Below are 17,753 nucleotides of genomic sequence, written 5' to 3'. Positions count from 1 at the left end.
GCTGGGTCATTCAATTGTAATGGCCTTTGGGGACATACAATAAAGCTGTGACTGTGACCGACCTGCCAGAATCGCCTTTCTTCTGCAAAAACACCATTTGAAAGTATTAAACAGCAAAAAATTTATTAAATTACTGCAAACTACTACTTAAATAATTACAAAACATGATTCAGAATCTTAGTTATGAATTATCTTTTTAATCACTGTGCAACTGTGGCTATTTAAATCTTGCTATTTAAATGCTGCTTTCAGAAACTATGAATCTTGTCTTCTTTGCCCAATATACCAAACATAAGTATGTTCCAAGAAGCCTAAGTATATGTGGTATTGTACTGGCCTGCATAATTCTGTGATTTTGCTTTTATACGCTAGCTTATTGGTTAGGAAAGAAGTGTTCTTTGCTTAGAATTTTGCCATAATATTATGCCAAGATGGTCAGCTATCAGATATTGTTCCAAATAATATTGGGCCTACTTTCCTTTTAAAGGGCAGAACATCCAAGAAATTCTGGTTTTATTTTTCTTCCACATTTGCTACCATAGCCTCCACTGCACTCCAGTCAAGCTTGCTGAGGATGCTGCTAGTACTTTCAGACACACTGTCCAAGTTATTAAGGCTGGCAATGGAGCAAGCATCTTCATGAGGCAAAGACTCCTGTGGAGATATAAAAGGTAATCAATGACAGGTGTGTGTGAGATACAGTTTAGCTAGCTAGACTAAGCTCCCCAAAGTGCTTTCTTCACCAACTTTATACTGACACCACCAACTGCCAGGATCTCATTCCCCCCCCCTCCTCCTCTACTCTGACTTACAGTCTACCAAATTCCATATTTCCTCTCAGAGGGTGGTCTAAACATTCAAGATAGCCACTCCTTTGGAGCAGCAGCCAGGTCCTGCTTTTTAACAGCAGGAGAATAGTTATCCTGCCTGCCCAGCATTGCTGTCCATAATGCCAGCAAAGACCACCTTATTTGGAGTTTCTGTGAGCTCACACCATTTCAGCTTCTCTTCCCCCTCTCCCAGAAACCCACCAGGGACAGTAGGGTGGGTGCATCCTATGCTGCCATGATCCCTTCCACCAGTGGCTTGGGCTGGCACCTTCCTCCAGTTATCATGTCTGCATTTTTAGCCAGCAGTGTTGGGTGCATTTGCATAGAAGAGGGGATTAAAATAAAGTGACTGTCCCAAATACGCAGAATGAGTAATGGCTAATTATGTTTCCACCCTTGCCTTGAAATGGGAATTAGAACCGCCATACAGTATCCTCTGGATCTCATCAGGAATGCTCCAAACACTCATGGCATCGTCTTCACTCTCCTCATTTGTGCGAGTTGTTGTGTCAGTCTCTTGGAACTTTCTCTGCTCATCAGAAGCTGCAAGAGAGCACATTCTTTATTTGCAAATATTTCTTTCCTTCAATTATCTCTTGTTAATTGGTGTTGTGGACCTAAATTCTGCAACCCTTGCTCCCAAAGTAAGATTTGCTAGTGGTTTCCACCTGCTCTAGAATATCTAATATGGGCTACTGAGCCCTCTTACTGAGCCTGTCTTAGAGTCACCCCTGCCATGGTACACTTTGGGGCCTACTGTTCTTTGCTTATAGTTCCAAGTTCACAGAAGAGAGATGCAGCAAAATGAATCTGTTACAAATGGAAGGAATAAAGATTCTGTAATCAGTGCATGCAGTATTACAACTTGACCCTCAACCGCTTACTATTTGAAGCAAGATGCGCTACAAAGCGATGCAATATAAACTTCTCAACACAGCAAACTTTACTGTAATAAAGGGACTGCAGCACAAAGCTCTGCTCCCATAGCCTCCTCCATTATGTTGGTCTTGACAGTGATGCCCACTGGACATGCCACTAAATGGTGTAATTACCAAGTACAAATTTGGCTACTTTGTTATGTTGAAATGGTATTCATCTCAAACATCATTATTTTCCTCAAAGGCTCAGAAGGTTCTGCACAGGCACAAAAAGTGCTTTTGAATTTATCTATTGTTACACCAAGTTCAAGACCCTAGTTACGGCTTGCACAGCTAGTCAAATACAGCAAACATTTTAAAAACTCCTTCAACTGTTGGGCAAGCTCACTCACATTTCCAAGTCTTGGGGAAGCTGCCCAGACCAAGTTCTGGAAAGGTCCCCAACTCCAACAAACAGCATTGGTAAAGACTTTTCATTATCCAGCTCTTTAGTTAAACCCCTAACCTATGTATTTTGGACTTTTTAAGCTTATAATAAGACAAAAAACTTTCCTCCCAGAAGTTTCAGTGTTCACTGCAGGAAAGCAGAGATGAGCAGCAATGAACAGTGTGAGAACTAGTTCAATAACAAACCTTGACTTCTCAAGTCAAGCCTGTGACTTGACCACTGTTGTGGCTGTCTCCTGCTTTTCCACCACATCTCCCCTTGATGGGATTCTGGTCCCTTTCTTCTGTATGGAGTTTGGGATAGTCGGCCTTGAGCAGAAATGACACAGAATACTCAATTTATGGATCAGGAATTGGAAGCACAACTGTATAACTCCCCCCCCCCCCCATAGTTCAATCTGGGCATTGTGGCCATCTCATTTCCATTCTTACCTTTCCTTGGAGTTATGCCACAAGACAGACTGGAAAAGGATCTCGTCTGACTCAAACTACCTTTCGAAGCAACCTTCCTCCTTGCACCGTGGCAACTTCTACAAGGGATATACCACATTTCTATCATAGCAATACTGGTTTCAGAAATAATATACAAAAGTGCATGAAAATGGCTTCTCATAACATTAGCAGGGTCCATGCTGGGGCGAATCATGTAACATTACAATACCATTGTGTCTGTAATGACAACCATGTGCCACCGCCGTGTTTAAATGGTTCATTTTTGCAATGAGGAGTTGGCATAAGGCAGATTCCCAACTACTGAGAAAACCATATCAAACTATTTGGCTTTCTATGCAAGTATTATCTACAGCAAATAACTGATTCCATCATCTTACCAATTCAACTTGAGATGACAGGGATTAAACCTGGGATCTTTACATATAAAGTAGATCCTCTACCACTAAGCTAGGTTCCCTTTTGGCTGTTAGCACTGGAAGTAGCACAGATATCCACAACAATCTCCATTTGCTGAAGAGCAAACTACATGTTTTATGAACATGCATATTTGAGTGTGTGTGTGCGCAGTTAACTCTAGCCATCCATGCTGCAGTCCTGACCCAGATGGTGGGGGAAGCAGCAGCTAATATTTTTGTCTATTGGCCCCAATCGGTCTTACTTCTGAGCTGGGGAAATTAAAGACATTGGGGAGCCTGTATACTTTACCCTCCAGCAGAAGCAATATGTGGTCTCTTGAAATCATGAGGTGGTCTTGTTTTAGATAGTGAGTCAAAGTCACTTGAAGGAAGTTGCACAGTGTCAGACAACAGCTCATGCATCAGAGTGAGGGCTTCAGAGACTCTAATGTTATGATGCTCAGAAAACAAGGCTCTGAAGGGAGTAAAAACAAGATGCCTATTATTTAAGCCTATTATTACAAGTTTTGTTTCTTTACTGACATTTCGTCTAGTTTAAAGAAGAAAACAAAGCCTATCTAACCTTTGGGGGAAAGCAGAGAGGGATCCAAATTCATCTATGGGCCTTAAATTGTACAACCCTGCTGTATAACTTCCCCAGAGAAACAGGACAGACAGCAATATACAACTTTTAGATGTAACATCTTTCCCCCTTTTCTGAGTCAGAATTTTCTGCCCAAGGCCTTTTTTTCAGCAGATCATCAGGGCTGGAGCTTCATATCCAGGCCTAAGACAATTGTCCTTATGTAAAATTGCTTCATTCGATCTTATTTCCGGGCAGGTGACTGAAAGGTCTATATGGAGAAATCCTAAGTTCCCACACCAACAGGGCTTTACAGAATGACAGGGCGACATCACAGTTGGGCCCAATGCTTAGGATCCAGCAGCCAGTGGCATTTCTGCACATCCACACGTCCAGTGAGTGGGCAGAAGGGGAGCTCCATGCCAATAGAGTGACATCAGCTGGTGGCTGCTGGGAAGCTATAGAGGCCAGCAGGGCTGACATAGACATCTCAGCCGGATCCAAACTCCATCCCCTGCCCAGGGTAAAGGGGTTGGCAGTCACATACACCAGAACAAAATAAAGGGAAAGGCTGGAATGGCACTGGGTGATAACTTACTTATTTTTTTCACATTTCTTTTTCTGCTGTAATTTAATATCCTGTGTTGTGATTCCAAGTGGCTGTACAAGAAAGGCAAACGGTTACTAAAATTATCTTCTCTTTCCAGTCTTCATAATTGGTTACACATTCATCATAAGTGCTTTTTCAGAGCTAGGATTTTGGAACTGTGCCCAAATGGAAAAGTGAGGTGTGGCCACTCGACAAATAAAAACTATTCAACTGGTTGCCTCCGAACATTTCAAGCCAACAAACGTGGTCCACAACTATACTTTCAACTGACACAACCTATGAGAATTTTCAGTCAACTGCTGGGGTGGGGGTGACTGAATGGGTCAGAGGTCTGGTAAATGCATCTTTGCATGATGGAGTGATGTCTGCTGCCCTTACAGTATCACAGAATTGTAGAGTTGGAAGAGACCCCAGTGGTCATCTAGTCTAAAGCTCTGCATAGACAACCCCCCCTCCCAAATTTGGCTGCATGTTCCCTGTCTTTCTTGGGCTGTAGGAGAAGATAATCCATACTCAATGCACTGTTCACTCCAACCAGAAAATAAATGAATGGAATGTGTGAAGGACAAAGAGAAAAGAGTATCTCTACTCATTTTGCTCTACCCACTATTGGTATGTTAGGCCACCCTTGGATTAAAGGATCAGGCTATGTGATCAACTCCTCCTCCCACTCCCCACCCCTTCTCATATTTTATCCCACAAATAAATAAGCTTTGATCATTTCTGTATCTGAACCAGCCTCAAATGAATCCAGCTAATTTTAAAGCTGTAATAGATTGTACAGAAAAATGTAGAATTTGCAGCGGAAGCTGATTAGGGCATTCATATTTGAGAACGACATCTTAACACATTTTAAAAATGCTTTTCTACATTGAATTGTTACAGCCACATGATCACAATACAATGTAAGTAGTCTTACCATTTTTCTTCTAAAATGAAATGGATTGTGTTCTTTTGCCCTTTGTTCAGCCAGCGTTTGCAGATACTCAGCTAGCCTTTCCTTTCGCTTTCTTTTCATCCAAGTGTGTAACTCTTTTCTCTCCTTTTCTGTTTTACGTGAATGCCCACTCACTACACTGGAGAGGCTGGAATACAGGACAAAACTCAGACATAATTAACACATACTTCAAACAATTAGATGAAACAACATTTAAAAGCATGTAAAAGTAGCATAGCAATATATATGTCTGTTTTGATCTCAAAGGACTACCAAAAATATCAAGTACATGGAAAACAAAAGTTAGTCCACAACTCGAATTGGATTTGGACCTCTCTCAAGGTAACACTATTAACTTTATCATGAATCTCCATGAAGCTGTGTGGGGAGGGAATAAATATCCAAGAGATGGATGGGAGTGAAGCCTTCCAGCTCAGTCTGATCTGCCTCTAGGACGGAAACAGCAATACAGTCTTCCCATGATTGGCCAAATTTGGGGCAGGCTGAAATCCACATCCCCGGATGGCATGGAGACCATTTCTGGTGTTGCGCTGGCTGGGACACGCCCCCCCCCAAGTCATGGCCCATCGCTGGATAATGGTGGGGATGGGGTGGGGATGTTGTCCCACAATGCCACCTGACCGGTTAAGGTAAACAGACATCTATCACAAATCTCAGTAAAGGTTCAGCTGTAATTATTTACTTACTGCCTGCCTTCCAATGAGCTCAATGTGGCATACATGGTTCTACCCTACAAGGTAGGTTAGATATAGATAATGACAGGTCCAAATTCACCCAGTGAACTTTATGGCTGAGTGGAGATTTGAACCTTGATTTTCCAAGGTGTATCCTAACCTCTAACCACTCTAGCACAATGTCACAGGTCATGTAGCAATTACCTGGATATTTTTTTTGCTTGTGTTTCTGTGAGACCCAGCTCCGAAGCAGAAATGCCACCCTCAAGTAGAAGGTCAGCAATGATGTCAGAAACACCACTCAAGCCAGTGATCTGCAGAGGATCTTCAGAAAAACTATTTTAAAAAAGCAATTACATTACTGCAAATAGGAAAAACATACCACTTCTAGAAAAAACTAGGTGAGTCAAATTTGATGGTACATTAAATGTATAATTGCAATTTCATACTTTTACTTAAACAAACAAAAGCATCTATGGAGACTTTCAATTTGGATCAGGACTTTGGGAGGGCAGGTGTTTTTTAACCCTTCCTCCCAAAGGCTATTTTCCAGTGTCCAGTTCTCCAGACAAATCTCCTGTTTCAATATTTTCTCATACATACCTCTCATCCAATTCTTCTGATCTAACATTAATATCTGCAAAAAGAAACAGAATTTATTGACAGCATAGATTGTAGAAGAGAAATGCACCATAAGATACAACCAACATGGGATACAAATACATTAGGACAGAAATAGGAAAGGTGTGACTCTGTAGATGCTGTTGGATGGTAACTCCCGTCAGCCTAATGTCAGGGATCTTGGGAGTTGCAGTGTTTGGATTTGCTAAGTAGTCATGAATAGTTTATACCTTTGTATTTAGACAGTATTACATTATTCAGGACAACTACCAAGTTTAGTGTTAAAACCATAGCATACGTCTATCACTAAAAAAGGACTGTGAGGACACTACTCTAAAATAAACCATTAAAGGATTGCAGGGCCAGCCCACATAATTTAAAAAGCCACACTTCAAATGCCTCTCATTAGATGATGAACAGCACAATCCTACAGACTTTAGTGACCCCACAATTATGTTTTACAAGGGCTCAACCATCCATCTGTGGTACAATGCCATTAAGAAAAATGATTTATGCAACGCTCTCATGCCAAGCCTTTGTCTAGCTCTGTAAGGAATAGAGGTAAACCAGGGCACCTCATATGGGGGATTATGGAGGAGTAAGTATAATATTCTGCCCATTTCTTTTTAATATGCAAAGATCAGAGAAAGCAGAATGCAGAACAGAGGTAACAGCATAGGAAAGAACAATTTCCCAACCAGGCTCAACTTTACTATCTCACGCAGATCCATGACACTTTCCTCAAATATGACTAAATGAAATGGCAAAGTCAGAAATGTTATGGAAGCAGAACTATTCCACATATCATGATGAAATGAGGCTACTATACAAAGAATGCTAACTAAAAATAGTAAGCAGCATGATTATAGAATAATCAACAAGTAGGGAAGGGTACCAGAAGATGACTTTTTGATTCTGGGAAGATTAGAAGCTGATGCTGAAGGAGAAGCAGAGGGTGTTTGCAAAGCAATGTAGTTAGTTTGAAATGATTCCGTTCCTAAACTCCTTTCCTCCTCTGTATAATTCTCCACAATCACACGGGTTGAATAGCGCTCTGTTTCAACAAAAGGATAATTGAAGCCAAATGAGTGCACATTGATTTTTAGAAGCAATAAAACACATTTTTACAATATGTTCAGAGGAGCAGCCGTGTGAATCTCTTGTAGCAAAAACAGGAAAGGGTCTTGTGACACTTACAAGGGTTTTTAAAAACAAAAATCCAGTGTTAATCATGCTCAGAGTTTACCCATTGAACTTAATGGACTTAAGTCTATTAAACTTACATAGATCTGCTCTGTGTGACTTAGGGTATTATCCAACTACCAAGTTCATTATGGGCATAAGCTTTTGTTGCCAATAGTCTCATTCAGATGCATGAAATGAACCAATACATTTATTAGATCTTGAAGGTATCATAAGACACTCCCTTATTTTTGCAGTATTTTGATACATTTGGAATATTTTACCCTTTCCCAATGCTCCCTACACTGTTTTATTCATTTCAAAATATTTTATCCAGCAAAACCTCTCCCCATCCATCTCATCCTCACAAACTCCTACCATTCTCACCCTGAGCCCACATCCCTTCCACTCCTGCTGCTGACAATTATTTTTAACTTTCCATAGATCAGCCAGTAGAACCAACAAGACCCACCTTCTTTGGAAACTTTAACACCTGGGGCAAAGAATGAGATGTCATCCTCTCCCGTACCTACATCTTCAACAGTGTCCACAACCTGAAAAAAAGGAGAGAGATCACAAAGCCACACTTTAAACATGAATATCTCTCCAATCTTTAACACAGGCACAAAAAAGTTTTGAGCAGAAGGAAGCATATAAAACATAAACCTACCAGTTTCGTACTGCTAAATTCTTTTTCTATTCTTTCTGCCACGTTCTGTAGGGCCAGTAGCTGCCTATCCATTTCGTGTAGCTTGGCAGAAATGTGCTTTCTGCTCATTTTTCTGGCTAATGGTCCTGTGGAGGAAGCAGTGCTGAAATCCTCGTTCAGGAGGTTCAGTGTTAGACGATCACCAGGAATCTCTGTCTCTACTGGCTTAGGTGGCGCTTGGGGTGATTCCGTTTGAAGAAGATCTCCTTTGAATCAAAAAAGTGGGGAAAATGCTTTTTCATTAACTGCTAGAAACACAATATACAACAATGAACGCTACCGCTTTGCAGGAAGAACTTAAAGTGTGTTTTGAAGGGGTGCACATTCTCAGAGGAATTGTTCAATTAATAACATCAAAATGAACCGGTTTTAAAAGCGACTATTTTGAAATAAAATGAAAATTGTTCACCTTCTGTCTCAAATTCTTCAGGTGGGATTGTATTGGTAACAGATGCTGCCATGTGATGCAATTTTGCAGAAGCTGGGAATTCAGACTTCATAGGCTGAGTGGCAATGTGTTTTGGAACAGACTCAGAAATATCTGGCAAGTTTTTCAGAAGATCACCATCTTCTATATCAATCACATTGATAAACTTCCGTCCAGTCTAAACCACATCAAAAAGATCAATATTAAATTTTTAAATGAAATTAGTGAACTACTTCCCCTTCAGTGGATGCATGAATATAATACACATGTATCTATGTACTGCTGCATCATCAGCACATATTTCTCATAACTTACCAAATCAGATGTAATATCAGATGAGGATTGTAAAGACACATTTCCTGATTCAGCAGGGAAAGTAATGTTCAAGTACACATCTGGGGGCAATGCCTGGGGAACACTTGCAGGTAAAAGCTCTGTGAAGAAAAAGAAATTGTTAAGTCACCATGGGCAGTAAATATCCAGGAATGCTGGAAAATATATCTGGACACAGTAGCAATAGGACTGATAAGAACATTGAAAACCTGAATATGCTATGACAGTAAGGTATTTTCCTCCTGTGCTGAGCAGTGGGGGTTAGTTATGGTAATATTGTCTCCCGCGTACCACTGGGCATGCTGGCTGAGGCTGATGGGAATCCCATCAGCTGATGGGTTCCCCATCCCTGTACTACAAGTGGGAGGGATTCTGGCAGAGTTTACTTGACTGATGGTGCTCATTTCCATCAGAAAAAACTTTAATTAGGTTTTCAAGGGCCTAACTGCACTAGATGCAGCAAATGCATCTCACTCAGTACGTCTAGCCTTTTTTGGTTAAAAGCAACAACAGAGGACCTGTGATTCTGTTTGGAGCAGCAGCCCTGGGGGAGTGGGTTAACCCTTTACCTAGCAAGGCAAATACAGTGGTACCTCGGTTTAAGAACAGCCCTGTTGACGAACTATTCAGTTTACGAACTCTGTAAAACCGGAATCCAAACGGTGGAAGCGCGCCTCGGTTTCAGAACGGATTCGGTTTAAGAACGGACTTCAGGAACGGATTAAGTTCGTAAACCAAGGTACCACTGTAACTGCTTTCAAAGGGAGCAAAGACTGAGAAAATTAAATGGGAAAGTTAAACCCTCTCCTCCACAAACACGTCATGTGTGATGGGGAGTCCATTTGCTCTTAATCATAACATGAAATAGAAATACAAAATTTGCTCAAAAGTTTTTTTTTCTAAGGTTTTCACAGAAGGCAAAGACTAAATATTAACTTCTTAGCTATCTCTGAAAAACAAATGACAATAAAAGAGGGTACGTAAGTGAAAAACGTGCTTCAACAACATTATTTTGCCAATAAAAATCAACATGAACTTTATGTCCATATTTGGGGGAGGGGAACAGTCTCATACTATCGTCATATATGGATATATATGGATTCTAAATCAGTAAAATAAAGTTTCTTTTCTAAAGGAAGATACAATGTACACATATAAAAAAATCAACATGGACAGACTGATGGCACACCTGCTACAGACGCAGAAGCAGGAGTGATTGGTTGATTTTTACCAGATTCAGAAACAACTTCTTCTGAGATGGTTTGCATATCCACAAAAGGTTTAACAACTTGATTGATAAAATAAAGAAAAGTCAAGATGAATCAACAGCAGGAAAGCACATTCTATTCTTTATTAAAATACAGGGATTTCTGAGGATATTTTGAATATTTTGGCCTTAGGAGAGCAAGTGAATTACTTGAAGATTAATTTAAGATAAAAAGAAATTAAAGATAAGTTTAAAGATACCTGGTTGAATCCAAAGGAGTCCCTTCAAGGACTGTCAGTTCAACATATCTGCCTACTCATTTGCCAATTCTTCCCCCACCCTACAGCAGGGTTGGCTAACCTGTAGGGCATGTTTGGCTTCCCAAGCAGTTTCTGGGGTTCCTCAATTTATTTTATTAAAAGGCAATGCTGAGAAACTTTTCAAAAATTATTTTTCACCAGCAGGTTGCGCTGTTGAACACCACACCAAACTGGCTAAACCCCATCCTCAGATCTCAGAAGCAAAGAGGGGACATTATAGCGCCACATTTTATTTTTCCAAAGGGCCCTTCTGTGGTGCCCTTATTAGAATGTTTCAGAGATTCTTGGAAAACAGGAAGAAACTTGGATACTGTGACAACAGGATGCTGGACTAGATGGGCCACTGGTCTGATCCAGCAGGTTTGTCTTGCATTCCTGAGCTCCTGTTTCTTCTCCTAACAACGGCATCACAGATTTGTGCATCCCCTGACATATGGTCCTTGGAGTGGCAGCAAACACTCAATGTGGCCAATCTTCAAAAAAGGTTAGTCCCCTGCAGCACCTCCCACACTATTCTCCAACATCCAGAGCAAATTTTTAGTCATCCCAGGAGACTTCAGGAAAAGTGGAAGCCACCCAGAATGAACACATTTGAAAAACAAACAAGCAAAAAGAACCAACAGTTCATACAAACAGACTGAAAGGAAGCACACCTGTTACAGACGCAGAAGCAGCGGTGATTGTTTGATTTTTATCAGGTTCAGAAACTATTTCATCTGAGACAGTTTGTACATCTTGATGTGATTTATTAACTTGATTGGTAAGAAAAAAAGTAAAATCAAGATCAATCAACAGAAAGGCAAAACAAAACATTCTGTTACTTATTGAAGGAGGGTTATTTCTGGTGGAAGGACTTGGTCTGAAGAGGACAAATTTCATACACAATGCTTAACACTGCAAAAATTATTGATTGCTATTTCTTCCACAGTTCTTAGGCTGTAATCCTAAACACACCCAGAAGTCACACTGAACACAATGTGACTTAGTTCTGAGTAGACATGCATAGGATTGTGCTGCTAGGAGATAATCCAATATAAATTAATTTAGAGGAAAGCAATTTAGCTACAAATGCTAAAAAAGTAACAACATAACAATTTCCTGCAGGTTATTTTACCAGGATCTGTATTTGTAGAGGCATCTTGAAGATCTGCAATTCTTTTCCTTACAGAAGCTAAGTAATGTAGTCCTGCTGAAGAAGTAACTGCCTCTGGGTCTAAGAGGGAGGAATACATAATTACTATCCACATCAAAATTAGTAGGGGAAGAAAACTATTTCAATAGTTTTTGCTAATTTCATTGTCTCAGCTGTACAATTAAAAATGAAGAAAACATAATTCATATTCAATAGAGAGGATTAGAGAAACATTTTTGCATATGTAGGTGCATTAGGTGAATCCTGCTCTTATATCCTGCTCTTATAAATATAATCACATTTCTACAGATAGGAAACTGATGCCAGGAAATAGTGATTTATTTCAAAATGAATCCACAAAAGCAGTGAATGCATGTAAAGTTATGACTGACAATTCATTCCAAAGTTCTTTGTATCTACTAGATCATGCTAAATATCACTGTCATTCAAGATGAATACCATGAGTTGTGTTCCATCTTACTCCTATTCAGAGTAGACCAATAGAAATTAACGGGTATGACTAAATTCATTCATTTCAATGGATCTACTCTAAGTAGGACATAGTTGGATACAACCTCATATTTCAATAGAATGGACAGGTCATACTGGATCTTACATTTTTAACAGTTTTGTTGAAATACTCACTCAGTAAGGAGCCACCATCATTGAGGTCATAGCTGAATTCTGTTTGATTATCCTGACAGAAGAATAAGTATGATTAAATTCATATAGGTTCAACTGCTGCTAACATATTTCAAGATACTAATGTTATTTCAATGCAGTATGTTTAAGTAAGAAACAGATAAGTGTGCAACTCCTTTCAATTGAGAGATCATACATGGCTTTCTATAACTTTCTTACAAATTATTATTTTAAATTCGATTTGCTTCTTTAATTCCCTTCATCGTTTTAAAATATACCTAGGAACCATTTGAGGGAGGGAAATTAAATAGGTTTTGTTCTGATTAGTCCATCCTATCTGGAAGATCTACTGGATACACAATTGAAAAAATATGTATGTTAACGTTGCTTACTTCATAGAGTCTTATAATTGTTCTGCCAGAGTATAATAATTTTATTATTTATACCCTGCTCATCTGGCTGGGTCTCCCAGCTGGGCTGTTGTGTTGGCTGAGCTGTTTTGTCTATATGCCTTCCCTTTTTCTTTATCCAGAGTTAACTTTAACAGGTCGGCATCCAAGTTTGTCTTTGTCTCCTACTCAGAATAGGCAGGAACATGTGGGGCTACCTTTGAAGGTGACCTGGAAACTACAACTAATCAAGAATGTGGCAGCTGGACTGATGACTGGGAGTGGCCACCAAGACCACACAGCACCGGTCCTGAAAGACCTACATTGGCTCCCAGTACATTTCCGAGCACAATTCAAAGTGCTGGTGTTGACCTTTAAAGCCCTAAATGGCCTCGGCCCAGTATACCTGAAGGAGCGTCTCCACCCCCATCATTCAGCCCGGACACTGAGATCCAGCTCCGAGGGCCTTCTGGCAGTTCCCTCCCTGCGAGAAGTAAGGCTACAGGGAACCAGGCAGAGGGCCTTCTTGGTAGTGGCACCTGGTCTGTGGAACGCCCTCCCATCAGATGTGAAGGAAATAAACAACTATCTGACTTTTAGAAGACATCTGAAGGCAGCCCTGCTTAGGGAAGTTTTTAATGTTTGATGTTTTATCGTGTTTTTAATATTCTGTTGGGAGCCACCCAGAGTGGGGAAATAATTTTTTAAAATTATTATTATTATTATTATTATTATTATTATTATTATTATTATTATTATTATTATTATTTCTTGGCTCTGGAGGCGCTACCCCTGCTTCCTTTTCTGCCCTGCCCAGGATCAGACCTATTATCATATCAGTGTCATTTCTGCTTAGAATTTAGCTCACTATGAGACTCTATACTTAATCTGTATAGTTTTTTGTTTTGCTGTTGTTGTTGTTAACCTTTTCACTAGCTGCACATATCTCTTGTTCTCCCTTCGTCTGCTCCAGAGCCGTTATTGGCAGGACAATGTCACCCGAAACCTAAGGAAAAGAAATGCAGACATGTTCACATGGGTGGCAGCTCAGGCAGACCTATTTACTGAGCATTTGTGCTGATTTGTTAGCAGGGAGGTTATATGACAATAAGCCTTGAACCTGATTTCCTCACAGGGTCTTCAAGTTAGTAATTCATTCATCCCACACTTTTCAGTGAATTTTCTTGTTACTTTCCTAACCACAAAAAGCCTGTTTCTTTTTTATAGTGGATTTGTTGCACTAGGGCAAAAGAGCATTTCAATTGTGCAAATCTAAATCTCCCACTATGTGCTTGAATCCCTCTTGCTGAATACCGAAAGCTGGGAAGTGCTCATTAAAGCAAATAAGACAGTCAACAAGATAATTACGAGTCAGAATTGCTGTATCACTGTACCTTTGCTTGCTCTACAATATCAGCTGAAACAACGGAGCCATCTTGTTGAAAAGTCACAGTTGCTTTCTTCCTTTCTTGCTTCTCTTTGATCTGTTTCTTGACACGCCTCCTCTGCCTATTATTACATTAGCATTTTAACAACATTCTGATAATCCTCTCTTTGTATTTAGGCAAATAGCAAAGTCCATCAACTGAGCAACCTAGGGATGGCACTAGTATTAAGGGACTCGCAGAAAATACAAATACCACCTGGTAAGCCTCTTTATATGTCCAGGTGTTCCCTGAGATGGACTCATCTGAAAACAGCAGCAGGCAGCTGGGAAGTGGCTGTTTTATTTACTTTTACCACTTAATACCACAGTACAACAGAGATACAAATAATTAATTTTGTATCTCAGGAGCATGTTTAAAAGAAGGAAGCAAAAATGGGCAAGTTATACACACTCAAATGACCATGAAACTGGACCACAAGACCCTGCCTGCCTCTCCCCGTGGTGTTTTGCACGGTGAATTGTGCCTATGGAGGTTTCAATATTTGATAGAATTACTGTGAGTAGTTCCTCTCCAGGCTCATTAGGGATCAGAGACAATTCCCACACTTTTAAGAAGCAGGGAACTTGTGGGGCTGAAGCCTCCTTCTTTAAAACAAAACATGTAAAATAACAAAAGAGAAACAAGACTGATGCTTAAGCTTGGTGGGCTAAAAGGAACAAGAGACAGCAAACCAGAGTTTATGAAGTTTCTGTGGATCCTGATCCAGACTAAAGCTTGCTATCTTGCCTCTGATTTTGCAGAAGAAACCCCTGTTTCTGAACCACTACAACTAGAAGGGATAAATTATATTTGTTTTGTAATTTATTATCAGCCCATGGTCACTGCCCTTTTTTTTACGTGAAGTTCACCAAAACTGATATGATCACATTTAGATAGATTGGTATGATCAGTACTATTTGTTCTTACCTTTTTTTATTATTCATATCTTGTCTCACTTCACGCGGTTTAAAGTTAGCTTTTAATAACTGAATCTTTTCAGGATGGTCTTTAACCCCAATGTGGGGGACTTGGACAACCTGGCGGCTTTGCTCAAATGCAATGAGATTCTGAAGTGGGATGAGTTTTGGCGTTTGAAACTGTTTAGGAAAGAAAGCAGAATTTGATAATTATGTGAATAATGTATTTTTCCCAAATTGGATGATGACTTTGAAAAGCAAAAGAGGTCAGACTCTGATAATACTGAAAGACGTTCAAATTCCACTAATGTAAATGAAAACAACAATCAAAGGAAGGAGGAATGTTTATTAAGACATACTTAATTCTTATGCATACTTAATTCTTTTAAAGCAGAGATGGAGACTCTGCGCCCCTCCAGATGTTGCTGGATTCCAGCTCCCATCAGTCACAGCCAACATGGTCATTGCTCAAGGATAATGGGAATCAAAGTCAGCGACATCTAGAGGGCCACCAATTCCCCATCCCTGTTTTAAAGGAAAGGTTCAATTATTTAATTAAAATATTTGTTATTTCTTAAGTTGATATCCTCCAAAGGATGTCCAGCAGCAAACAGTTCAGTAATAAAAATACAAATGAAAATAAAAAACATAACATCTAAAAACAACAAAACATATAAAACATCCGAAGCAAATTTCAGAATGGATATAACCAAATCATGTGACTGAAACAGAAAAACTTTCAAAAGATATCTTTATGCATGCTTCTATAGAATCAATTACCTTGGTGAGCGGAGGTAAATTAGTGTAAAGCAATGGCATTCCTGTCTGCGAAAAGGGGTCTATGGAATCAAAGTTCTCTTCCGAAAGTTTAGCAGGCGGCATAGTGGATGGATGCTTGTATTGTGAGTAGGGCTTCAGATAAAGCAAAGGAATCGGTGCAAAATTTTGGTAAGTTTTATGCAAGGGAATCCCATTGTCAACCAGTGGCTTCTCTGCCTTTAGATGCGCATGAAGGTGTTGAGAAGGCGCCATATTTTCTTTTTTCTCATATTCATCCAAATTAACATGGTTGGAATGACCCTTATTTACAGTTTCTGACCAACGGCCTGCCTGATCATAGTTGTTCAAATTGATGTGTTCTGTTGTTCCTTTGTACTCTGGCATCTGTACACCTTGAGGACTCTTCACCAGAGGAGGAGGTACACCCCAGGCTTCTCTTTGTTTTGGGAATGGTCCATTGAAAACTTTTGGGGGTTTTACTGGGCAGATATTGAGTGGCTGGAACTGAAAGTCAGGTTTAAGTTTAAGCAAAGGAAGCCCAGTTGCATTATTTACGGGTTTTGAAACTGGAATAAGCTTAGGTATCTTCTCAGCATTTAGGGAAACTGATAATAAAGGTAATGGTCTGGCTGGAACCTGATGAAGCAAGTTTTGAAATGGTGGAATCTGGCTTGTTCCATTGGTCTGGCCCTCTGGTAAGCTTGAAGAATCACTGATGTGCAGTGGATTCTAAATGAGAGAAAAATATACTGTCACAAGGTGAAGAGACATTGGCTTAATGTAGTAGATGAAGACCCTAAATGAATTATAACTTTACATTTAAAAGGGCAACTCTCTACTTACTGAAGTATCTCCATTATGACTTTGATAATGCAAGCTGTTTTTCTCCTGAGAACTGGTGTTTTTCTTAGTGACATCACTACTGTTTTCTAGAGTTGTCATCTCTTTTACTGGCAAGTCATACGTTACAAGTTTTGGAGGAGTCCTATTGACATCAGTGCTGCCAGTGTTTGAAGCCTGGTTTCTTCCCAACTGAAAGGACTGTGATTGCTGCATCTGCTGTGACATATTTGGCAAGTTGGCAAATGATGATCCTACTACTTGCATGAGGCTCATAAAGTTGATCTGCTGCAGCTAGAATATAAACCAAAATCATGACTAAAAAAACCCACGACTTCATAATATTCTTATTCTATTGCACTGACTTAGAAAAGTGCAGTTATCTAGGAAGGCAAAAGTTTCTATATTTTAGTGAAATAATACCAGCTGAATAATACCAAGCATTCTGCTCAGGAAGATCATATTTCATAAGCACAGTTTTGTCCTGCGCAATTATTGCAAGTACTTTATTGTAGATGCAGAATTTTCACCAATATATGAATAAATGAATCAGTACAGAGTCTTGCTCAACAGATCATCTCAAGTCACATCAGACTCCCACACTGCTCAGAAACGCCTCCTTCCCTCAGTTGTCAAACGTAATCCGTTTGGGATGCCCGTTCAGCTTCCAAAACATTCAACAACTGAGACGCCACTTCCGATTGGTTGCAAGAGCTTCTTGCACTCAAGCGGAAGCCCCATTGGATGTTCAGCTTCTGAAAAATGTTCGAAAACCAGAGCATTTACTTCCGGGCTTTTGGCGTTCAGGAGCCGAAATGTTCCAAAACCTCAGGAGCCAAGGTCTGACTGTACTTAAAGTGTGGATTGTACCCATTCGCCCTACTCCCAAGTGGGCTGCCGCCAGCTCTAACCCAACCTCTTAACATTCAGCAGAGCATTGGAAAGAAGTTCCTATGTGCATAAAGCTGAAAGTGCCTACAGGGAACCCTGATCCCATAG

At 40.0% G+C, this 17,753-nt stretch overlaps 1 protein-coding gene across 8 annotated transcripts in view; it reads right to left on the bottom strand.

Annotated features, from left to right (window-relative positions):
• Positions 1-177: 177 nt before the first annotated feature.
• Positions 178-17,753, bottom strand: part of CPLANE1 (ciliogenesis and planar polarity effector complex subunit 1) — a 49,720-nt gene continuing 32,144 nt past the window's right edge. For 3 of the 8 annotated variants that reach the window (XM_081929504.1, XM_081929505.1, XM_081929511.1), the window contains 23 exons: positions 16,758-17,048; positions 15,915-16,643; positions 15,145-15,314; positions 14,185-14,299; positions 13,716-13,796; positions 12,405-12,456; positions 11,742-11,840; positions 11,281-11,379; positions 10,290-10,388; positions 9,083-9,201; positions 8,750-8,945; positions 8,302-8,546; positions 8,104-8,185; positions 7,345-7,503; positions 6,432-6,465; positions 6,033-6,164; positions 5,116-5,281; positions 4,185-4,246; positions 3,314-3,478; positions 2,588-2,685; positions 2,342-2,464; positions 1,231-1,373; positions 178-654 (listed from right to left, as the gene is read on the bottom strand). In XM_081929504.1, the coding sequence (XP_081785630.1) occupies positions 514-654; positions 1,231-1,373; positions 2,342-2,464; positions 2,588-2,685; positions 3,314-3,478; positions 4,185-4,246; positions 5,116-5,281; positions 6,033-6,164; positions 6,432-6,465; positions 7,345-7,503; positions 8,104-8,185; positions 8,302-8,546; positions 8,750-8,945; positions 9,083-9,201; positions 10,290-10,388; positions 11,281-11,379; positions 11,742-11,840; positions 12,405-12,456; positions 13,716-13,796; positions 14,185-14,299; positions 15,145-15,314; positions 15,915-16,643; positions 16,758-17,048 (3,600 nt within the window). In that variant the 3' untranslated portion in view covers positions 178-513. The remainder of the gene's footprint in view (positions 655-1,230; positions 1,374-2,341; positions 2,465-2,587; positions 2,686-3,313; positions 3,479-4,184; positions 4,247-5,115; positions 5,282-6,032; positions 6,165-6,431; positions 6,466-7,344; positions 7,504-8,103; positions 8,186-8,301; positions 8,547-8,749; positions 8,946-9,082; positions 9,202-10,289; positions 10,389-11,280; positions 11,380-11,741; positions 11,841-12,404; positions 12,457-13,715; positions 13,797-14,184; positions 14,300-15,144; positions 15,315-15,914; positions 16,644-16,757; positions 17,049-17,753) is intronic. The other 5 variants (XM_081929506.1, XM_081929509.1, XM_081929508.1 and 2 more) reach the window with 5 other exon arrangements.

Source organism: Podarcis melisellensis (assembly GCF_964234715.1).
Source record: "Podarcis melisellensis genome assembly, chromosome: 11".
Lineage (NCBI taxonomy): Eukaryota > Metazoa > Chordata > Lepidosauria > Squamata > Lacertidae > Podarcis > Podarcis melisellensis.
Note: the sequence above shows the minus strand (reverse complement) of the source record. Positions and strands in the feature narration are given on the sequence as shown.